At 41.5% G+C, this 25355-nt stretch overlaps 1 protein-coding gene across 1 annotated transcript; it reads left to right on the top strand.

Moving 5' to 3' along the window:
• Positions 1-783: 783 nt before the first annotated feature.
• thnsl2 (threonine synthase-like 2) lies at positions 784-25115 on the top strand. Its single transcript, XM_084686645.1, has 9 exons — positions 784-918; positions 12156-12397; positions 12630-12824; positions 13076-13228; positions 13585-13824; positions 14138-14286; positions 15070-15195; positions 24303-24457; positions 24866-25115. Exons 2-9 carry the CDS (start codon positions 12175-12177, stop codon positions 25089-25091), a joined length of 1467 nt encoding a protein of 488 aa, XP_084542771.1. The 5' UTR covers positions 784-918; positions 12156-12174; the 3' UTR covers positions 25092-25115.
• Positions 25116-25355: the final 240 nt, after the last annotated feature.

Here is a 25355-nt window from a genome sequence, read left to right as displayed (position 1 = left end):
TTATCCGGCAAACTGGTAGTAGCCGCATGAATTTAAATACTTGTGTAACCCATAATAAAGACTGAACCTTTTCCAAAGTCTGTGGTGCAGCTTCGTTTTGTATGCATTCTCCTTACTGAAATAATCTGGCTACATTCTAGGTTTATTACAATATCACATGCATGAATGGAAGTTCAGGGGTTCTAAACCTTTCTTTCCTCTGTTTGAGAGTGAAGTCAATGAATATTTAGACTCCATAAGATATTCACAGAATTATAAAGCTCTGAAGATTATGCAGATATAAGGTGCGTTCGACTTAATGCTGCGTCGGCGGCGCCGACAGCTGGCTGCAGTCGGCTGCCTTGAAGTTGAGAATGGCATTGGCTGCTTCAAGTCAGCCGGGCCGCAGGCGACGCCGGCGCTGCATGGAGTCGAACGATGGACCTAATGTCAACCCTTGTGACATCGCGTGACTGAAATTGGAATTCTTCTAACTGTAAGTGATGCTATGATTTGGACTGCTTGCTAATTAGCCTTGATGGACGTTGCAGCCTCCCTGGGATATGATTTGTTTATGCATTATTTTGTAGTTGTTTGTATATGTACTTGTACTCTTCATTCGGCTACATTCGGTCATTTCCTGATTTTATATCCAGTGGTGTCGCAACTCTCTCTTTCTATTGCTCTGGTTTGTTCTGTTTTTCCCAACATACTTCGCTATAGGACAGAACAAGAACTGTAGCTATCACGTGGTTATGTTTTACTTCTGACCCCTTGCCTTCAATCCAATGTCCAAATATATGAACGCAAGGGTCGCGTATTTGCGTTCAAAACTAAATTGTGACGCTGTTGAAACGAAAGATTGAGTAGCTTCCAGCCAGTCTCACTGAATGAAGGTCCAGAGACATCTTTTTCAACATATACTGTTAAGCATTTACTGTAAGTACCACTCATGTAGCTATGGAGAAGCTAACGTAGGCTACAAATAATATCAAGAAAGTTTTGTGTGTGGCTGCCTGGCTGGTTTTGCCCTTTGAGAACCACTGGTTCTCTTGCTCTCTTGTCCAATCGGACAACGCAGACAGCTACATCTTGATTCATTGTCAGTCAGCATGTTATAGCAGACAGCTAAAATGTTCATACATATTTTAAACCTAAACCTTGACTAATCTTAAACTTTAAGTGTTCCATGTTTGTCACAAAGTGTAACTAAACCCTACATTTTTATGAGAATTTAAGGCAGGGTAGACAATGTTGTTGAGAAACACTTAAAATATGCCTAAATAAACTTAACATCTTGATAGCAACCAATACAGGTATGAAGGTAATATGAAATCAATCCGACATCTGTGGGCGTCGCAAAACTGTAATAAACACAACTAATCATTAAGCCGGGCCTGGACAAATGATTGGACGGGCTACTTGCCTGTCTACCTACCTATATTTGACGCGCACTCTGCCCCTCCACAGGATGATAGTTCAGTCAAGACACTCACGTGATTGATTTCATATAGGCCTACATGAAAATAGGTTTGACTTTGGCAGATTGGATGTATTGTAATAATAATAATAATAAGACTTTATTTATATGGCACGTCATTCAAAAATTGCAGCTCAATGTGCTTTAAAATCAACAAAAACAATAATACAAGTGATAAAATCAATCAAAATAAATACAAATTTAAAAATTTAAATGTAACTGAACAAAATACAAGCTGCAGTCTTTGCGGGAATCAAAACACATAAGCCGCAGTCTTTGCGGTATCTCACATCCGTTTTAGACTCGAGCTGCCTTTGCAGTTAATCTATCGGGACCGGGTGAAAACTACCCATACAATTTTTAAAAATGTAGACTTTTTTGTAATATTTTTATGAATATAAAACCTCAAACAGACACCAGAGTATCTTAACAATGTCTGGTATACTTCCACAGCCTTTACTTTTTCATGAAGTTTCAAATAAAATTATAGAAAATCACTTATCTCTGAAAATAGCCTAATCCTCGCAAATCTTAACATTTTTCAAAATTGTGTAAAAAAATCTTACATGTACACCAGATTATTCTAATAAAGTCTGGCCTACTTCCACAACCTTTCAATTAAAAAAACTGCTACTACAAGTTGAAATGGGCACCAATTGATATTTACTTTGTATCATCTCGAATATGATTAAAACCAAGGTGACGAGGCTACAATCACAAGCGTATAGCCTAAGCAAAATATGCCTTACCAGTTCATAGTATGTTTTTATATTTAATACAACATTGAACATGCTATTTTATTAAGTCCATTACTTTTTCTCCTGTAATATTAACAGACAGTAGGGTTAAATGTTCAATGTATGGTCTGGCTATGCATTCAAATGTATGCATTGACTCGGCAGTAATTGTCCCCCATGTCAATTGTATATGCTGCTACAGCCATGTTGCTTTTTTCCGGAATAGGCTATGTTCTCAGATTGACCATAAACATAAAATTAAACTTATATCTGAATTGTGGTGTAGGACAACGTTTTTTTTGTCGCTGGGTGCCATGGTGGATCCTAGTATCGGAGCTCCATTGATGTTGGCTTTTAATAGTTCTCATGCCCGCGCTTAACTCCAGAGTTGAGGTCCTTTGAGTTGACTTTACAAATTCAAATCAGCTTTTCTGGAACCGAAAAGTCGGAGTTTCCCATTTTAGAGTAACTCAACTCAGAGTTCAGGGTGAGGCTCAGAGTTAAACCCGCTACCTGGAATACCCCCCAGCAATTGAATAACTTTATACAAAAGCATTAAGTGCTTTTGATGTTTCTAGTTCAGTTTTCCTTACTCAGTGAGAAAAATCCAGTCTGTCTTCGGCTTGAACAAATGCATTGAAGTCTGGTTGAATTTCTGAGGTATTTATGCGAAGGACATCAGCGGGCTGTGAAAGACATTTTGGGCTCATGTACAATGAAAGTGTTTTAAAAGAAGTTTACAGTAGGTTAAGAAGCTTGATACAATTAATGTTGATTTAACTCCATTTGGTAGAGATGCCATTTGCAGTTTTACAACACCTAACTAGAAGACATGAAGTCTGGGTGACCTGGGAGAGTTCTCGTCACCTGGGGGGAAGAGACAGTTGGTCTGAAGACAATGTGGATTTAACCGTATTGTTCTAAGGAGTTAACCAATAACAGAAGAGATTTGGTACAGCTGTAGTCTGTAGGATGGACCAATGACTTTTGATATATAACATGGTCTATTTAAGAATGTTCTTGGGGGTTCAGGGCCATCAGCTGGGTAGTGCTGGTGGGCTGGATTCTCCCGGTTCCATTCTAGAATGCTAGATGGAGCTGTATGGAATTGTCTTTGTGTTATTGTATTATGTTTGTGTGTCGATGATATGTTGGGAACGTTATGTAGACGTCATATGTCAAATAAACATTAACTCTGTACTTCACCCGACTTCAGCTTGAACGATTAATTCTCTCAAATTGCCACGACAGGCCCGCGCCCACTCTGCATCAGTGAAATTCTTGTATTTGTCCCCGTGTTTAGTCCCTTAGTGCCGATTGTAAATTGTAATCCTTTAAAACAGCGACCTGTTCTCCACAAATTAAGCACACAGCTTTGCCTTTGTGTTCAGTTAACAGATACTTAGAAGTCCATGTCTTGTTAAAAACTCTACATTCTGTAACAACCTTTCGTTTTTTACCATGAGCAGACATTTTCGCTGTAGGAGCTAAATCTCTGAGAGTGACATAGCCGTCCATATGGACGTCCATAGACTGACGGCGATGGCTGCTGATCTTTGCATGGATTAGCAGGGACATCCGTTGCTAGGGGGAGCATAGATCATGGACGGCGATGCTGTTCAGAGTGCCGTCCCTGATCAGCAGGGACGTCCAGCGATAAAAGGGAGCATATATTTTGGACGGCGATGGATTAGCAGGGACGGCGATGGATTAGCAGGGACGTCCAGCGATAGAGGGAGCATGGACGGCGATGCTACGGTAATGGACGTCCGTTGCTAGAGGAAGCATAGTAGCATGGACGGCGATGGACAGCAATGCTGTTCAGAGTGCCGTCCCTGATTAGCATGGACGGCGCTAGCACTTGAATGGTTGAGAACTCTATGGTTGAGAACGACGGCTATGTTTAGCAGGCTGTTGAGCTAAACCAGAACTGCCGAAGGCTACCACAGCATGTAGCTAGCTACATTAACCTTGGATGACTCAATAACTTTTGTCAATTTAAATTTGTATAAATTATAAGTGTAGGCCATATATTTACGTTTTTTGTTTATTTATATGTATTATTTTTTTTTTACATAATCAACAGTATAATCTCATGACAATATAGACTTGAAAAACAATATGTTATGGTTTGGGTTTGCCTAGATATAGGCTACATATTTTTTAATTATTTCGAGAATTGTTAATAAAGACTTGTTTAAAATGTTAACATTGTGTTATGACCCTATGAAATACATTGCCTTTTAGGTCTTTTAAACCGTCAGTTTAAAGTGTTTTATGGGTGGATTTGGAGCCACCAGTCAGTAGTGTCCAATGTACATAATGTGCTCCAATATGTAGCTCCATTACATATTGTTTTTCAAGTCTATATTGTCATGAGATTATGCTGTTGATTATGTAAAAAAATAAAGCCGTAAATATATGGCCTACACTTACTAATTCATACAAATTTAAATTGACAAAAGTTATTGAGTCATCAAGTTAATAGCTAGCTACATGCTATGGTAGCCTTCGGCAGTTCTGGTAATCAGGGACGGCACTCTGAACAGCATCGCTGTCCATCGCCGTGCATGCTACTATGCTCCATCTAGCAACGGACGTCCATCGCCGTAGCATCGCCGTCCATGCTCTATGCTCCCTCTATCGCTGGACGTCCCTGCTAATCCATCGCCGTCCCTGCTAATCCATCGCCGTCCAAAATATATGCTCCCTCTATTGCTGGATGTCCCAGCTAATCAGGGACGGCACTCTGAACAGCATCGGCGTCCATGATCTATGCTCCCCCTAGCGACAGATGTCCCTGCTAATCAGGGGCGGCACTCTGAACAGCATCGCCGTCCGTCCATCCATGCAAAGATCAGGCAGCCAAACTCCCCCTAGTGAGGCCGTCCATATGGCCGTCCATGACACAAAAAAAGATTTAGCTGCCTCTCCATTTTCGAGGGCTAACCAACAGCTAAAGGCCGATATATGCTTCTGCGTTTTTTGAAAAACGGACACGCCCTCGTCACCGTGGAACGCCCTCTACGGGCGCTCCGTCAGCCCTCGGAGAGCCTCGGAGAGCTTGACGTGCACCTCCTTAATTTTCTAAATATCCGTCGTAATTTCTGAGAGCTATGGAGAGCTACGGAGACCCCCTTGGCTGTGATTGGTCAGTATTTAAGAACTGCTTGCGTCAGGGGCAGGGGCGGGGTTACCGTGATAAACAGGACGAACAGAATCCTTTGACCGCCATTGCTGTACGTTTTTACAATTCTTCTGCTAAACAGTACATGTAAATCAGCATCTGAATTAAAATGTGACGAGAAATGGGCAGTGTAGTTGCCGAAAATGTGCATATTTTATTGATTAAACGGCAAATTTGTACATTTCCTCCGACTTCTTGGTAACGTATGTAAATAAACACTCGACGACGTCTTACAAAAAAACGTTGCACCGCCTATTCTTCTGGCGGTGAATTGTTTTCAGCACCCACAACCTACGGAGAACCATGAACGCAGTCTATCCGTGCGTATCTGTGCGCCCGCCCATCCGTAAACGGAGACGCAGAAGCATATTTCGGCCTTAAAGGCCGATTTATACTTCTGCCTTTTTTAGCAGACGTACGGGGAACGCCCTCTCCGTCAAGAAACGCCCTCTCCGTGTCCTCTCCGAACCCCTCGGAGAACTCTGTGTGCACCTCCTGATTTTCCTGACTATCCGTCCGTCATTTTACGGATACCCCTTGGCTGTGATTGGTCCGTATTAAGAACCGCTTGCGTCAGGGGCGGGGTTTCCGTGACCAACAAGAGAACAGAAACCTTTGACCGCCATTGTTGTAAGTTTTTACAATTCATATTTCAGCTTTACAGTACATGTAAATCAGCCTCTGGATTAAAATGTGACGAGAAATGGGAAGAATGTGCTTATTTTATTGATGAAGGTTAATTTGTAAATTTGCTCAGACTTTTTGATAACCTAGCGAGCATTGCAGTGCAGTGCCATCTACTGTTCTGGCGGTGAATTGCTTTCAGCACGCAGAGCCATCTGAGTAGTATAAATTGTGCTCCGTGCGACTCCTTGCGTGCGTCTGTCCGTTAACGGAGACTATAAATCGAGTATAAATCGGCCTTAACTCAGTGTTTCCTGTCGGTGACGCATCACTGTCGTCGTTCAGGACAACATATTTCAGTGTTTCCCACAGATTAGAAAGCAATTTGTGGTGGTGGTGTGGGGGTTCAAAATAATTCCTCAGTTAATAATTCGTTACACAAGTTATTTTATTATTAAATATATATGTATTATGTTGGATGCTGTCTTCTCCTACTCTTTCTTCAATGCATAACTAATCCATCTCTTTCTCACCCTGACACTGTCTTTCTGCTTGAGCAGCATTGGGGGGTATTCCAGGTAGCGGGTTTAACAAACTCTGAGATTAACCCTGAACTCGGAATTGAGTTACTCTAACATGGGAAACTCAGAAGATTAGGTTCCAGAAAAGCTAATGTGAATTTGTTAACTCAACTCGGAGTACGTCAACTCTGAGTTTAGCTCGTGCATGAATTCTACCAAAAGCCAACATCTATGGAGCTCTGATACTAGGATTCAGCATGGCAACCGACGACAAAAAACGTTGTCCTACTTCACCACACTTTAGATAGTTTTATTTCGTGTTCATAGTCAATCTGAGCACATATTCCGGAAAAAAGCAACACGGCTGTAGCAGCGTAGCCTATAGCTACAATTGGCGTGGGAGACAATTGCTGCCGAGTCAATGGATTTACTATTTGAATGCAATAGCCAGTCCATACATTGAACCCCACTGTCCGTTAATATTACAGAAGAAAAAGTGGTGGACTTAATAAAATAGCATGTTCAATGTTATATTACATATAAAAACATACTATGAACAGGTAATGCATATTTTGCTTGTAGGCTACACTTGTGATTGTCGCCTCGACTTCACCATGGTTTTAATCATATTCGACATGATACAAAGTTTAAATATCAATTGGTGCCTATTTCAACTTGTAGTAGCAGTTTCCCTCAATATAATGCTTTTTATCAAAGGATGATGATGATGATCATTAAGATGACAAAGAGACATTAATGACTGCTGCCGCAGAAATGGATGCAGAGAATTATGTACGGTAGCTACTAGTAGTTCTCTCTCCATGTAGCCTTCTTTTATTTACAGGCTTTTTTTGCAGTTGTTACACTGACATTATGAGAATAATTAATTTAAAAACCATTTGCACATTCTGACAACAGGGCATGCTGTATACAGTGAGATGTTCATTTAATGGCAGGTGAATTTTGCATGTGGAACAGTGAAATGTACCTTATGTAATCTCATGTATACCCAGTTACAAGTAAATTAGTTGTACAAACTGCACCTCGTGAAGAAAGTGCCAAAAACTGACCAAGAGATGGTGTAGGCCTACTTAGGGTAGAAGAATAAAGGCTAATCTCGAAAAAAAATTGTGGAACACAAGTTACGAGAGGTTGCATGGTCAGAGGTTATGTTAATTGTAGGAACAATAACCTATATGAATATTAATAGTTGAATTTTCTGAATTTCTATTTTGACCAAGAGATGGTGTACTTGGGGCAGAAGAATAAAGGCTGATCTTGTAAGGCTATCAACCTGCCCCCACCTTTCATATGTTAAAATATGGAGTTACTGGATGGAGTCTCAACTTGATGGCTCTCACATCTCATTGTGTAACTTACTGTAGTATTGCCAGTCATGTTGATAAGGGTCAAGATTCTGGTGTGATTGTAGTTGTTCTTAAGGACTTGAAGCATTGTTCTGTGGATTATTGATCTCCTGAGACGTTCAGCTCTAGCTTGTCCTACTCCTTCTTCCTCACTCTTGCTTTCTGTCTCTGTTTTACAATAATTATGGTAGACTAGGCATAAGAGTTAACCTTCATTGATATAATTCATTTGCAATATGATCAAAATTATTTAACCTTAATTTGACCATTCTTGCTCTGATTTAACCCAAAAATCAAAATAGTCAAATAAATGTAATTCCATTGGTATTGGAATTATTTGGTTAATGTCATTACACTGTTCAGTTTCCCATCTTCCTTCAAACCATAGGGGAATTAGTTTTGGTTGTTTGGCCAATATTGACCCCCTACAATGTTGAAACAGATATGCTGAAACGCCAGTTTCAGGATGGTACATCATGTACATTGTAGGAATCATATGAATCATGTAAATTGTAGGAACAATATAGATACAATAGACCTTTTTCACAATAACCGGAATTGCGTAATCAATGTGGAAGTTGGCTTCCTGTCAAGTGTCAACACATCAGAAGAAAATGGATCCGAGACTCTCTGAGTCTTCACAACTTTGCTCACAGATTTACCAACAATTACATTTGCTGACGTTGCAAGACTGGTGGAGTAACTCCACTAACTAAAAAATGAAATAAATAGAGGGTACACATTTTTCCATGAGGGATTTGTCCATCAATATCAATGTGAGAGCGATCAGGCTAACTGTTAGCCACTGAACTGGGCAGCGCAACGATCAAGCAAAAAACAAAACCATCAAAATTTCTTACGTGCGTTTCCCAAACATGCTCGTAAGGAGTAGGCTAATCTATGCGCTTTCAATAGCTACACATTTTCAAGAGACATTTTAGCTACGATGTCTTTGGGAACGGCCCGTAAATCTAACAGATTCGTCTTACAATAGCTTCTAAGACGCTTTCGGGAAACGCAGCCGTTAACTAGAATGACATATCATTAGCGTGTCCACTCTGACATAATGTATACATAGACTAGAGGATATAGACTACCATACTAAGGCATTATAGTCTGCTTTTAATGAAGCATTAGGTATCAATTAGATCTCTATGGTTGTCCAAGTGAACGTCTTGTGTGTAGCAACAATAATGTTAGCCGAATGCTAACATCATCAGTTAACTTTTTTCTCTGGCAATGTCTGTTGATGTTTGTGTGTTTGCGTGTCAGTGTCAAATGTAATAGACGGGCAGGTTTTTGTGAGGTTTTTGTTAAATGCTACCCATCTCAGAAGAAAAATGAGGATCCTCATAAACAAGAGGTTTGACCACTGAGTGCACATGTTCCCTGTTCTTATATTGGCAACCTGAGCTTCTTACGGTGCGTTCACACTGCAGCGGGGCGGGCAGAGCGGGGCGTCGGCTTCCCATTCATTTTCAATGAAACCAGGCGTTGACGCCCGCGTAGGGCATTGTGGGAAGGCGAGCGGGGCGGCGAAAGTTTGATTTTCGAAAGTTTGATTTTCTCAACTTTATGTAAATGAGGAGCGTGAAAACGCCAGCGATGGCCAATCGGGTTGGTTTCTTGTTTCTTGTAACGTAGCAACTGTTGGTCATGGTAAACATTTCTAGGTTTGACAATTTCAAGATGGAAGATCAACTCATCGTATGTGTGTCTTCATACCCAGTATTGTATGATACGTCTATGTTCAATTACAGAGATGTAAACAAAAAAAATTATGCCTGTCGCAGGGTTGATGAGGTTGTCGGCGTCCCTGGTGTGTTGTATTTTGTACTTTAATTCAGTTTTTCACATTACGTAACTTTCTTCTGTGCTAGCTGCATAGTCTAGCTAGCTCACCCGGCACACGATTGACATTCAACGCTGAAATGCTGGCTGGCAGCCACTCGCTATCCATACAGTGAATGTGGAGTGGCAAGTCATAATCTAGCGATTGATTTGCAGAGATTTCGAGTGATATAATAAAAGGTTACACATGTCAACGTTTATGTCTGATGCATCTTTTTTTCCAGCCGGAACAAGACCCGTTACTGTACATAGAGTGCGGGTGGCATTGAATCTTTCACTCGGCCTAAAAAAAGTGTGGAAAAAGACAACCTATTGTGTGCTGTAGATAAGATCATGTCAGATCCAGAATGTGTATTGGATTTTTGCTTAATGTGTGTAAAAGTTGTATTTTGTCTGCACATTTGCCATGACATTATACGAAATACAACAGTGATTTAAGAGAACTACAGCTCTGAATTAATCTGTCTGACACGCCCCCAAGCGTGGTGCACTGTGGGAAGGCCGGCGGTGCAGAGCGGTAAAAAAGTCTGCAGTGTGAACGCACCGTTACTGCCATTGCAGTATCGTTCACTAGCTGCAGTTGCAGCTCCTCTGGTTTCAAGAGGCGAACAGCGATCCCTAAAACGTAGTCGTCTAGGTAAAGTGCCTGCAGACATAGTGTAAGGGGCCCCATTATCGTCCACAACCGTTTCTTCCGTTAATTTCTTAAAGAAGATATGCAGCAGCAACAAAAGAAAGTAGCCTAACGGTGCGTTCACACTGCAGACTTTTTTACCGCTCTGCACCGCCGGCCTTCCCACAATGCCCTACGCGGGCGTCAACGCCTGGTTTCTTCGAAAATGAATGGGAAGCCGACGCCCCGCTCTGCCCGCCACGCTGCAGTGTGAACGCACCGTAACTCATCGATATGTACACATCTTAAATAGAGGGTTTTCACGATGCGTCATCGGACCGGAAGTCGCCATCATGGAGGCACTCCACATCACAACAAAGCACTGGCACTGAAATACATCCCGAACGTCGTCAAGGAAAATGTTGAATTATTGCCGTGTTTCAGGTTGTACCAATAGGGCAGATCGAGAAAAAACATTTGGTATATTATCGACTTCCAAAAGTTATTAAAAACCAGGGAGAGGAATGCCAGGGAGAGGAATGCCAGGGAAAGGAATGCCAGGGAGAGGAATGCCAGGGAGAGGAATGCCAGGGAGAGGAATGCCAGGGAGAGGAATGCCAGGGAGAGGAATGCCAGGGAGAGGAATGCCAGGGAGAGGAATGCCTGAGATTATCTGAGTAAAGGAGGCGCTTGTGGTTGGCAAAGCTCAACCAAGATCTACGAGGGAAGAATCTGGACAACATCTGTATTTGTTCGGTACATTTCTTGTCAGGTACTGTGAAATGTTTATTTCAGCGGCTCATAACAAATGTTCTATTGTAATGATAATATTTTTAATTGTAAAAAAAGTAGCCTACTGCTTTTATTGTTTTTACTGTATTATTTGACTGTAAAGCTGACTGACTTAATATAATTCTAGGGCTGCAACAACGAATCGATTAAATAGATTATTAAAAGCGTTGGCAACGAATTTCGTTATCGATTCGTTGTGTCGCGCGATTATTACACCACTCAATAAGTTGCGGAGATGTTTGAGTATTTAAAAAAAAGTTTAGTTAAGCGCGGAGCAAAGCGGAGGTAGAGGAAAGGCCATCGGAGAGACGTTGTTGAGTAACGTTGTTCTGAAACACATGGCGGAGAAATCAGTACGACCTAAGTCATCCAAGGTGTGGGAGCATTTCACACTAAATACGTCGAAAAGGTGTGTTAATTGACCAGGGTGAAGTTAGTTTCATATTCGACATTCATCTCACATTCGGAAGATGTTACTTTGCAGGGTCGCGCTAGGGACCGGGTGAAAACTACCCATACCATTTTGAAAAATGCAGACTTTCATAATATTTTTATGAATATAAAACCTTAGACAGACACCAGAGTATCTTAACAATGTGGTATACTTCCACAGCCTTTACTTTTTCAATTAAGTTTCAAATAAAATGGTAGAAAATCACTGATCTTTGAAAATAGCTTAATCCTTGCAAATCTTAAAGGTCACATGACATGAAAACTTTTTTTTTAGGAGGTTATTTAACATTAATATGAGTTCCCCTAGCCTGCCTTTGGTCCAGTGGCTTTGAAGGGAGGGGGTGGGATATTATGGTCTGAATAGTTCGAAATTGAAGCAAAAATAGCTAGCTTTGCCCAACTTGCCTACACAACCTTTAAATCAACCTTCCAAATATTACCAACGTGGTTATTTAAGGAGAGGAAGGAAGCAAGTATAGACTGGAGAAGGACATTTGCATTTTGTTACTAAAGTATACTATAATACGCCTGTGCTTTTTTGCAAAATACAGATTTTTTACAGGCACTAGGATGCGGTACTGCAGCACACGGGGCGGGGTCCATGGGTGGGACTTTCGGGAAGTACTGCTTTCTGGGTACGCCCCTGATGGAGGGATGTTTATGCCTGAGAACCTTCCCACCTTGACCCCTGAAACCTTAAGGTCATGGGCTGCCCTGTCTTACCCCCAGCTAGTGGTTGAGGTCTGCTCCTTGTTCATTCCTGCAGAGTTAGTTCCCCGCCCAGATCTGGAAGGTGAGTGTTGCAGTGTTTTATTGGATTGTCAGGTTCAATAATTGAATAAAAAAATGGGCCAATGGCATCCTCTATTGTATTGTGGTTTCATCAAATGATTACCCCAAAAAGTAATTCTCTAATCATATTTTAATGATGCTGTCATACTGTTTCTCTAATCTCTCCATCATACTTGGTCCCCACTAGATTTTTTTCTCTCTGCTCTTGTCTGTTCTCACTCTGCTTTTCACAGCCCTGGTCTGTGCAGCCCTATCAGGGTTCTCAGTACCAGGGGCCGTTAGATTGGCCAGGCTGAAGGATGGTCTGGCAGTGCTGGAGCTTTTCCATGGGGAGACCCTGGCATTCAAGGACCTAGCCATGACCTGCACAGTGCGCTTCCTTGATTACTTTCTGCACAAAGAGAGCCGGCGCGCCATCATTCTTGTGGGTGAGAAGAAGCTTTAGCCATGTGTAACAGGTTCATTATTATAGACAGAGATTTTACAAATTGGTAACTAGCATCTGTTTTGTGATATGTAATTGCTTTCTATCTATTGTTGTCATTGATCTACCACTCTGTAACATAACTATCATTTTACCAGGTTTTTATTTATTTTTAAATACATTGTTTTTTTAATGTCTTTCAAATCATATTAACTGCACACATCGACCCACTTATCTCACTTCTTCTGCCTTCAGGCACATCTGGGGACACGGGTGGCTCAGCTATCCAGAGTGTAAGAGGTCTGGGGGTGGTGGATGTGGTGGTGGTGTACCCCCGGGGCCGCATCACCCCTGTACAGGAAAAACAGATGACCACCTGCCTGGAGGATAACGTCCATGTGTTTGCAGGTTGGAGAGTGAGAAATTAGGTGGAGAAAAAGTTTAGCAAAGTCTAATGCAGTGCTTGTTCCGTCATGGTTTTCTCCATATTTGTACCCGATAAAATCGAACAGGCAGAAACACTTAACTTTGTTGATGTTAGCTTTGTTGATGTTAACATTCAACATATGTAGCAAAAGGGGCATGTAGAGGACGGTCTGTAAGAATATTTCTCAGTAGTTCGGTGCAGATTAATGGAAGCAATTGAGGTGAGGCTACTATGGTCTTTTGATATGCACTTCCTGAGTACATAGTCAACCCCTGCAATTGTCCTGGTACAGTTGACGCTGCACAATGCCACTTTCAACCTTCCTTTCCTCTCATAGCAGATGGGAGCTCGGACGAAATAGATATTCCCCTGCGTCATCTGTTTGCTGACCAGGAGCTGGTGAAGAGCCACAGCCTGATGAGTCTCAACTCGGTCAACTGGTCACGGATCATGATCCAGCTGGCACACTTCATATATGCCTACCTAAAGATGAGCGGACTGGAACGGACAGTGACTGGGGCACCCTTGCCTGTCTTAGAAGTAGTAGTGCCCACCGGAGGAGCAGGAAATATTGCTGGTGAGAAGCATTGAAAAATATTTAAGTATTTGTGATCAGAGACTGTAACTGAGATATTCCCTTGGAAACTCCTAATTGGCATGCTGCCACCGCGACCTTAACCTGTATAAGCAGATGATGATGAATGGATGGATGGACGGACAGACTGTAACTGGTATTTGAATGGTGTTGGAGGAAATGTTAACTGTTTTCCGATGTGGGACTGTATTCATTGGAAAATGGATGTCTATTTTTCTCTATTGTTATACATGTTGTCATTGTACACATGCCATGTGTTTCCCATAGTCATCCCTTCCTTCTTACCCCATCTCAGCTGGCACCATTGTAAAACAGATGGGGGTACCGTTGCGCCTTGTTGCTATGGTGAACTCAAACAATATAGTGCACAGGACAGTGAAGAGTGGGGACTTCTCTATGGCATCCAACATCACAAAGACCTTGGCCCCGGCCATAGACATTCAGGTGTGTGTGTGTACATTTACATGAGCACATAAAGTTCCATGTCTACAGTGGTTTGCATTGTGATAGATTACGTTTCTTTATTTTATATCTTGCATTCTCTTAGGCTAAAAGCCGATTTATACTTCTGCGTCTCCGTTAACGGACAGACACACGCACGGAGTCGGACGGACTGGTTGAATTTATACTACTCCGACGGCTCTGCGTGCTGAAAGCAATTCACAGCCAGAACAGTAGATGACGCTGCACTGCGATGCTAGCTAGGTTATCGAAAAGTCGGAGCAAATTTACAAATGAACCATTTCATCAATAAAATAAGCACATTTTCAGCAACTACACTGTCCATTTCTCATCACATTTTAATTCAGATGCTGATTTACATGTACTGTTTAGCTGAAATAAGAGTTGTAAAAACGTACAACAATGGAGGTCAAAGGATTCTGTTCTCTTGTTGGTCACGGCAACCCCGCCCCCCACCCCTGACGCAATACGGACCAATCATAGCCAAGGGGTATCCGTAAAAAGACGCACGGACGGACGGATAGTCAGGAAAATCAGGAGGCGCACGCAGAGCTCTGCGAGGGCTCTGCGAAGACACGCAGAGGGCGTTTCTTGAAGGAGAGGTCGTTCCCCGTGTGCGTGTGCGTAAAAACGCAGAAGTATAAATCGGCCTTTAGTCTCTGTCTGCAGTGTTGGGAAAGCCTGAAAAATCAAGCATTTCATTGTCAATAATGCTGTAATGTGCACATAAACATGAACTTGAACACTACTGATTTCCCACCTCAGGACCCATACAACATGGAGCGTGTGTTTTGGCTGCTGTCTGGGTGGGATGGAGCCCTGGTGAAAACCATGATGGAGGAGTTCCAACAATCCCACAGACACACTCTGCCTGAGGGTCTCCACAAGCAGGTCTGTAACACGCACCCCCACAAATCACTTGTAAACAACCTGCACTCTTAATAGCTCTTCTATGTGGCTTTCAGTGCGTTTACACTGCAGCAAAGCGAATAGTTTGCCATCGCTCGCCTTCCCACAGTTCACCACGGTCGGGGGCGTGTCAAACAGATTAATGTAGAATTGTAGTTCTCTAAAGTCACTGTTGTAGTTGTCATGGCCAAGTGTTCACACTTGGATTAACGTACTCACAAGTTCGATCAAAATAAAACTATTTAATTGACATACACGTTGACATGTGTAAAAACGTTTTATTATATTACTCAAAGTCTCTGCTTATATGTCGATACGACCAGGGAGTTCCAGCCGGGATAACTAGCTAGTTACCATAGAACGAAGTTACGTAATGTGACGAGAGATTGAATTTTAAAGTAAAAAAAACCCACCAGGAGCACCGATAACGTCGGCAACCCTGCGCCAGGCCTCTTTCTTTTTATTTATGTCTTTGTACAAATACAGAGATGTATTGTACAGGACTGGATATGCAGCCACACAGGCGATTAGTTTCTCCTCCATCTTAACTGAAAGCTAGAAATGTTTACCATGGTTGCTACGTTACGAGAAAGAAGAAAACACTCGATTGGCCATCGCAAGCAAGAATCGCTGCTCATTTGCATAAAGTTGAGAAAATCTCAACTCGATCGTGTTGCGTCGCTACCCACAATGCATCACGCAAGCGATTTGCCTGGCTCCATTGAAAATGAATGGAAAACATGTTGTTGCTTGCATCACGTCGCTGCAGTGTAAACACACCGTTAGAATCATAAGGATGTCAAGCATACTATACCAGGGCTCTATGCTTTATGCTCTAACTTTTTTCCCAAGGAGTACATCCTAAATGAAAAAATGTTGGCGCACGCAAACAAATTTAGGAGCACAGTGAAAAGACTAGGTTTCAATTCATTACATACATATTAATGCTATGTGTGTGAGTGTGTATGTGTGTACTAAGGGACCAGTGTTGGGTAGTAATGCGTTACTCAGTAATGAGGGCTGTGAAATGATCAAACATTTTAATCAAATTAATCACTGGATTAATCATGATTAATCACATATTACTGATTGTCTCTGTATATTTTTGAGAGAATAAAAAGATTTATGACAAAAGACGGATGTATACATTTAACATTTGTTTATTTTTATTCATTAAAAAAAACAAAAAAACAATGGTGCTGCAACTCAGTAGTTCTGTAGCAGTTCTCTTTGATATTCCATATGAAACATTAATATAATTTTCATCCTAAACATAATTTGGGCTTCTTAGCCATTATATGGTTGAAGAAAACATTTTAAATTTATTTTTAAATCAAACTGAAATTTCTCTTTTTGTCAAAACCGTTAACCACACCATGACACAATCTAATGCCTCGAAAGGCCCTCTTAGCTAGTCTTACTTTAGCCAGTTGGTGAGGCAAACTAACATGTTCACATTCTCTGACAGTAAAGCTGACCGCTTCTTTTGCACAATGTGTCCTGCGACTGACAACAGTCTTTCACACGGAACCGTGGATGCAGGAGAGGCTAGATATTTGCGAGCTAGTGAGGCCAACTAATCATGGGATTCTGAATTAGATGACCACCAAGGGGCAGTCCTCCGTACCAATGCTGGGCTCTGCTGTGCAAGGCTCTTTGAGGCTGCTGCACCTCTTCATCTGATTCAGAATCTGAGCCCATTAGTAGAAGGCTAATTTTCTTCTTGGGTGGCCCATATTCAGCAGCTTGTGGAGCCCTCCTGGCCCTGGATGACATGCAGCAATCTTTCAGGTGTCGTCCAACACCTCTGGTCTGTCACTCTTGGGTAGGCTCTTCAGGTCATTAAAATATGGATCCAGCACTGTTGCAATCTTGAGCCATTCATTGTTGGTATTTTCTTGACGGGAGGCTAGGTCTGTCTGGAATGCCATCTAAAATGTCACCACATATGTAGGGTCTTCTTCAGTGACTTCCATATCATGACGCAGGTGGCAGAGAGCAGGCAGTACTACAGAGCAGGAAACACAGGCCTCCCCACCCAGAATTTCTGTTACATACAGTGGAAACACACACACAGGGAAAGACACAGAGAAAGATGGAGGAGGTGAAAGAGAGAATTAAGTTAGTAGAACAGTTAAACAAATAGAATTTGAATTCAATCAGTTCAACTTAATGCCTAATAGTCACATTACCATGGATTGCCCGTGCAGGGCTCTAGAAGAGACTCTAGTCTCTGCAGTTTGTCCCATTCCTGATGTGTCAGCATCACTAGTTTGTGGTTCTGCTGGTCCAGGGCTGCTGTCACTGCATCCTTATTGCGGATCAGACACTTAAACATGTCCAGCATTGAGTTCCAGCGTGTTGGGACGTCTTGGATAAATGGCTGCTGCACCTGCATGCGGTTCTCTTGCTCTGCGTCGAGCTCCGACGTGTTTGCGGGGCTGTGTTTGAAGTGGCTGACAATTTTGCAACACTTGGACAAAGCATTCACAAATCCGCTGTCACCGAGGCTCATGGTGATGCTTCTCTGCAAGATTTGAGGGATTAGTCTAGCCGTGGCTATCATATTGCGTGCACTGTCTGTCCCTATAGTGGTCGTTTTGTCTTCAATTGCCCAGTTACTTGCATCCGTTTGGAACTGTTCTGTACATGCCTCTGCAAAGTGGCGCTCTTCTGTTTTCATGCACGTTAGTGTAAACGACTTTAACTTCCATTTGTCGGTAATTCGATGCAGTGGCGGTCCTAGCACATTTGGCGCCCCGGCAGAGTACATGGAACGAGTGGCATAAACACAACCGCAATACCTTCAAACAAACACAAATTGCGGATAAAGCCACCCCTCTCTGTGGAAAATTCCGCCCCTAACTTCGTGGCGCTCCGGGAAGCTGCCCGGTCGGCCCGTGCCTAAAACCGCCCCTGATTCGATGTGCAGTTACACCCAGGTAGTTATCGTTACTCACAGAGGTCCAGTGATCCCCTGTCAGCGCCACATGTTTCGTATCAGCCAAGTCATTTTCCTTTTTTTTCTTTTCAGCTTCATACAGCTTGTGGATTTTTGTCATTATTGTGCGTCTTTGCGGTGCTTTGATGCTCGAGTTGCCCGTGGCCACTCACAAAACTTTGGTGAACCCCTCGTCCTCAACAATATTAAACTGTCTACAGCTTTTTGCAATCCATATGGCAACTGTGCGAGTCAACTTGTCACAGGCAGACTTGTGAGGGGCCTACGCTGTTCAGTGAGGGTGGTTTGGCGCATTCCACTTGAACTCCCCTCGCCGACCAATGCATGCTTTGTGTTGAGATGGTACTTTAGGATGGTTTTGATAAACTCTTCCCGCAGATAGTGCATATCACTTTGGTTTTATTGAATGTTCCATCTGTTATTTTTTGGAACACAAACGTCCCATCCATAAGGTCCTCAGGTTCGTCAGAATTATCCATGTAGTTTTTTGAGGGGATAGCAGCTGCTGTCTGACTGCATTAGAGCGGCGACTAGTAATTAATCAGGTAATTTAATCATAACTTATTAACACTCGTTATTTTTCACAGCTCTATCAGTAATACATTACTGTAATATTATTACTTTCCCCAGTAACGAGTAGTGTAAGGAATTACAATTTCCAAAACGGTAATTATATTACAGTTATTAATCCATGTAATGTTGCGTTACTGTGTTTCAAAAACCCTATTCACAACAATTTTGGGGGGGTCTAAGTTAGGCCATCTTATGATCACGTTTACGCACAGGAGGTAAGGTCGCGCATTTCATGTTGGATACAACCAAAAAGAGAAACAAAGGATGGAGGATGTGGGAGAAGAAGAGAGGCATACTTTCCACAGCGGGAAGTATTGTCATTATTTTGAGTTTGTCAAAGATGCAGAGAACATTGTTGTCCGTTGTAAACTTTGTGCGAGTAGCAAAACACTTTCAACCGTGAAAAATCTAACCCAAACATCTAACTTATTGAAGCATCTGATATGGCAGCACTGCAATGTCTGATAGAAGGTTTGAGAAGCTTATGCTAATGAGATGTAATCATTGTTTCACTTCTGAACAGGACAAAGGCTGAACGATTAATTGCATTCGCAATAATATTGTGATGTGACAAAACTAGATTTTGTAATCGCAAAGGCTGCAATTTTACTTTGGCGCACGTTACACTTTACCTTGACCTGTACGATGGCCTCAGGCTCGACAGAACCTGACACTACAGACACTTTGCCAATTTTGCTTTAAAAAAAGAAGCTGCGCAGTGTCAAGTATTGTGCAAAACCTGCCTGGCTAACGTTGCTACCTTACGGGGCAACCACCAACCTAATACCGCCCTAAAAAACACCACAAAGCCATGTATGATGCATAGCTGAAATGTTGAACACCAGTGTGTCAAATAATCCAAATAACACCCCAGGATCACTTATCAAAATATTTCAAAGCCTAATTCCATATTCATGTACGAAATTACTCAAGCAGTAGCGTTCATCGCGAAAGATATGATGCCCCTCGGTGATACACATACAGTAGGATCACTATGGCTGTCAGTGCCATTATGTTTCTGTTAAGCTACTGAGTGGACCAGAAATGTTCAGACAGTATGTTTTTTCTTTTAAGATTTAACCTTTGATGCGTGAGTTCTAAATATTTCCGACCGTCCAGTGCAAGTTTCTCTCAAACGGTAGCTAGCTAGTTAAACACATATTATTAGCCTACGTTTAGCTCTGATTTACCAAAAAATGTTCGAAGAGGTACAGGCGGTATGTTTTCCTTTATTTTTCGGAACTTTGTGTGTTATGTTGCTGACTGGAGATCAGCAGTATATAGCCTATCTATATTTATTAATAATAAATCATATAATTATCGCATATTATAGTGTTAACATTTTCTGAGAAGTTTGCTTTTTGTTCGAAATACAAAATAACATTTAGTTTTTTTTATGTGTCGGCTTAGAATGTAGTGTTTTGTTGCGTGGTAATTGTTTTGTTGGTTTACAATGGTTTACCATTGTCATCATTGGGTTAAATGACTGTTACATTTCATAAGAACAGCTGGATTTTTGCTAAGAATGCAAACGCAGTGGATAGCTTCTTTCAGCTAAGAATCTGCAGTGAAAGGTTCAAAGGCCCCGTTATCGCCACGTGACTTAAGATCTGAGGCGTTTGAGGGGCCATAAACATTTTAATACATTAGTAAGTAATAGTAAAATTAAATTTAAAAGTTTACTTCTTGAAGTACTTATATTAAATGAAAGTGCACTTGAAAGTATTGCAAAGTATACTTTGAAGCTTTTTAGGAAGTATACTTCATGAACTGAAAGTGCACTACACAGTTTACTTTAGTGTATTCCAAGGTATACTTTTAAGTACTTTAGGAAGTATACTTGATGAACTGAAACTGCACTATACAGGTTACTTATAGTATTCCAAAGTATACTTTGAAGTACTTGAAGAAATATACTTGATGAACTGAAAGTGCACTACACAGGCTACTCTGCAGTATTCAAAAGTAAACCTTGAAATACACTATAAGTGTACTTTAAAGTGTACTAAATGACCTAAAAACTGTACTAAATGACCTAAAAAGTGGGCCAATTCAGTTTAGTTAGTACAAAAAAGTATATAAATAAATACACTGGTAGTATACTTTAAGTAACATGATAATAGTATACTTTTTATACTGAGAATACTTACAAAATAAACTTGAAGTAAACTTCTTTTTTGTAAAGGCTTGCATAATGTCAGTGCAGAGATAACATGTACATTTCACACTGTGCCCCCAAATTCATTTTGTTTTTGCTCATAATGTGACTCTGATCTGTTTTTTCACAACAGTGTGAACAACAGAAATCAAAATGTTTTATATGTGTACATATACTGTATCCCATCAGGTTTGAGAGGCTACAATGTTTGCAGTTATGGAGTTTGGCAAATTGTTGACTCATCCTGTAAGGTTAATTATTGTTCCAATAAAGTGCATCCAGTTCTAAAATGAGCTGGCACAGGTGCAGGTTGTATGTCACTTTTTTGGAAGGAGGGGGTAGCAAAATTAATATTGTAATGTAACGAGTAATGTAACCAATTACTTTTGATACCAAGTAATAAGAAATACGAAAATAAAAAGGATTGTATTACTTTTTAAAGGAGGAATAAGTAAAAAGGAATGTATTACATTTCCTGAGTAACTGAGCCTAACACTGTAAGGGACACATCTCTGGAATATGGAAAGATAAGAAGCTAATTAATTGGATGCATTGAGGGTCCAAACGTCTTCAGGAGTTCGAAACGGCAAATTCTGTCATCCTAAAACGTCCAAATGCGTTGTCTTAATGCAAAATTACAGGTTTTGGCATATGACTTGGTGGAAAAGCACATAACCTACCACCAAAATAACACATTGACCCATGCCTACTTTAGAATTTTGTTTGGCATAAATGTGGGTGCAAAATACATACTTACTGTAACAAACATTACATTGGACTCATTGTTATTCTGTGCAGTCCGACAAATTTGTAAGTTTGTTACATGTCTGGTTTGTTTACAATGCAATTCAGTGGGGGAGTGAACCCCATCATGGCTCAAACCTAGCCAACTTTGCAATGGTTAGCTGGCTAGCTCTGACTAAAGCACCAGCTACAGTTTACACTTACCTTCAGTTTGGCATTTAAAGGGGCAATTGACTGTGTTTTGGGGGTATTTCACACTGTTCCTTAAGGTCTCCAAATAGGGTATGTAACATTGGTTGGGTTGAAAATGGCCCGGGTGCTGTTCTATGCCCACTGACAGATCCTCTGAAATATTCCCGGGAAACAACACTAGCTTTTCTCCTTTTATGGTATGCTCATTAATATTTAAATGAGCTGCGTGCTTATTGGTTGGTTTTCAACGAGTGAAGCTAGGGAGCAAAAACGCAACACGGCCAACAGCAGCACTCGCTGAAACACCAAAGTTGGAGACTTGAAATAAAAACGCGCAAATAAATCTATTGTGTCTACACAACACTGTTTTCAACAGAATGACTGTATATCATTTGAAAATATAACATTACTTGTTTCCACTTCTGTTGTTGAAGCAAACTGGATTGACTTGGGTGGGTAGAACGTTAGGCTACAGCTTAGCAACCAAACCATATCCTGATTCTACTCGGCTTCAGTTAGCTAGCTAGCTCTAAATAACTTGCTGAAAAATAACATGACCAAGATCTGGACAAACATGCATCGTGAATTGTAGATTTACATTTCACAGGTTATTTATTTGAATGAAACACAGTCAGGAACATGAATGAACGTTAGCCCCATTGCCAATAAACTAGGCTAAATTATCACACATTCTACCTATGCTCTTGCGTTTGCAAGCGAAACTTGTTTACATGCCTACAGTCTAGGTGTTACTAGTGTGACGGCCTCCTCAGCCGTCAAGTGGCTACACCTGGGCCCGGTGGTTTCCTCCCCTTTAAGAGGACGTCAGAAGAGAGAGACGACCCTTCCGTTTGTCCGCAGCATCCTTTTGTTTTGAGTTGTGGCAACCTTTTGACTTTTGTTAATATACCTTTCAACACTGCTCGCTATCATGAGACACTCACACACATGTACACCACTGATTTACTGACTTGCATACCTCACGTTTACTTATGTTAAATTAGTATTCTTTAATAAATTACCACAGCTTATAGTTCTCGCGCATGTGTTCCCCTTTGTTCCGTCTCAACCCCAGAGCCGGGTTCGTGACACTAGTAACAGTTACTAGCAATGCTACCGTATCCTGTATCAAGCACCTGCCTTTCTCCAGTTCTTTCAAATATATTATCTAGACTGGTGTTAGCAATAAGCCAGACTGCTGTTCGTTTTCTGACTATTTTTCGGAAGCTTCCCTTCTAATGCCGACTACAGCTAGTCTAGCTAGAGTCATTTGATGTGTGTAGAAACTTATTTAGCAATCTACCTGGTATGCTATATTATACAGGAAACGTTAGCATTGCTAATAACTGTTAGCACAACATCATACTGTCCTTATAGGTGGTTGCAATGAGCATACGGTCAGAACAGCACCTCTTTCCAGGTTCAGCTTCCTAGCAAATCCTGCTTGCAATTGTCCAAGGTTGTCAAAACTGTCTGGGTGAAATGTTCAGAGCAAATGAATGATTGAGTGTCGAACTTCGCCGGGATCTTCTCATAAGACAACAGCAGCCATGCCTGTTGAATGTTTGGCTCCTTGGGAAGACTGTGAGTGTTAGCCTTCCCTGTACAGCCTGGAACACAGCATTTACAACCGTGGTCCATTTTCAATATCCTTGTTATAATTCAAAACGTTCTTCTTTGTAATTCCTTATAAGTAGCTTACACAGAGCAGCGCGCAGCTAAACTAGTATAGATAGACGCTACCTCGGGCTGGTCTGGATGTAAATTCGGGGGTGTGACAAAGATACAGACCAGAGCCAATAAGAGGGCGATCACCGGTCCTACGTAGGACCGGTAGCTTTGTTGAAAAGCTAGCGTTTTACAGCCAAATTTTTTCTTTTTGAGATTTCAATAGGAAAGAGGTGTCAATGGACTTTGATATTCACGGTATGTTCATTTTACCCTCCGAACTGTCATTATTCAACTATGACAAGGTAAAATCGGTTTTGCAGTCAATTGCCCCTTTAACGTTAACTATTATCATATCAACAGATAGCCTGCTCTGTTTCATAAGTTGTGAATTATATTTCCAAAAATTTTTTTTCCAATGTATAATACAAAAATTACAGTGACCACAAGGGTGCGTAGACTGTGCGTGCCAAAAATGACAAACTAAGGTTTTTTTTTACCTAACAGATTTGGTGCTTTTGAGAAAATATTCAGGGCTCAAGCCCCAAAAGCCACCCCCCGCTTGTGACCTGTAGTTTTTAAACACGGGGTGAATATATTACAGTAGTTTGTAATCTTTAGTCACACACTGTGCTCTATCCATTTTTAGGGGCAAATGCGAGTGAAATACTCGCACCGTAGAGCCCTGTATACTGTGGTCTGTTGGATAAGCTTCTTGCACTATTAGTTGTTTATTTTAGTTTTATGTATTGTATCTTACACTCTCTCCCCCTCCCTTCACTCTGTCTCCAGTTGTCCCAAGTGATCTCAGCAGGTACAGTGGGGGATGATGGTATAGTGGAGACCATAAGGAGGTGCTGGGAGGAGAACCAGTATATGCTGTGTCCTCACACAGCTGTGGCTGTGTGGCATCACTACCACTGTCCACCCAGCCCTGGAGTCAACAGGTGAGACACACATGAAAGCACCCACACGCATTCCTGCACAAATGTGGGAGTCAGGTGGCTGAACGGTGAGGGAATCGGGATAGCAATCTGAAGGCTGCCAGATCAATCCCCGGCCGTGCCAAATGACATTGTGTCCTTGGGCAAGGCACTTCACCCTCCTTGCCTCGGGGGGAATGTCCCTGTACTTACTGTAAGGCGCTCTGGATAAGAGCGTCTGCTAAATGACTAAATGTAAATGTACTTGCCTCGGGAATGTCCCTGTACTTACTGTAAGTCGCTCTGGATAAGAGCATCTACTAAATGTAAATGTAATGTAAAATGTAAATGTGTTTACACACTGTTCATATGACTCTTTATAACTACAACTCCTTAAGAGCTTTCTTTCACCCCTCCGTTCTCTCTGCCCAGGTGCTGCATAGCAACAGCATCTCCTGTTAAGTTTCAGGCAGCAGTACAGGAGGCGGGGCTGACCCTTGACCTCCCAGAGGCTGTGGCGGCTCTAGACAAGATGGCCACTCGCTTCCAAGACCTGGAGAGGGGACAGGACTGGAAAACTGATTGGGAGAACAGGCTGAGGGAGAGAATCCAGTCAATTGGCTCAGTTAGGCAACAGAAGGTGTCTTATTACAACTGAAATTAAAACGTAATCTCAAAATCACGTATAATCTCTCAAGCAAGTTAATTTGTTCTGAAGTAATGGGTGTAAAAAAGACTTAAAAGCTGCAATAGGTAACATAAAATAAATGAAAATATGAGAAATAGTTCCCCCAATTTTTGTCTGAACTTTCGCGCTTTCCTCCAGGTTGAGGGAATGACAGTGGCTTCACAAAATAAATAGGAAGGCCTTCCTCGCTGAAGGCGTTTTGCTGAAACACAGAATTAATGGAATGTAATAGGT

The sequence above is a fragment of the Hypomesus nipponensis genome, chromosome 22, assembly GCF_054491055.1.
Source record: "Hypomesus nipponensis isolate SF chromosome 22, ASM5449105v1, whole genome shotgun sequence".
NCBI lineage: Eukaryota > Metazoa > Chordata > Actinopteri > Osmeriformes > Osmeridae > Hypomesus > Hypomesus nipponensis.
Note: the sequence above shows the minus strand (reverse complement) of the source record. Positions and strands in the feature narration are given on the sequence as shown.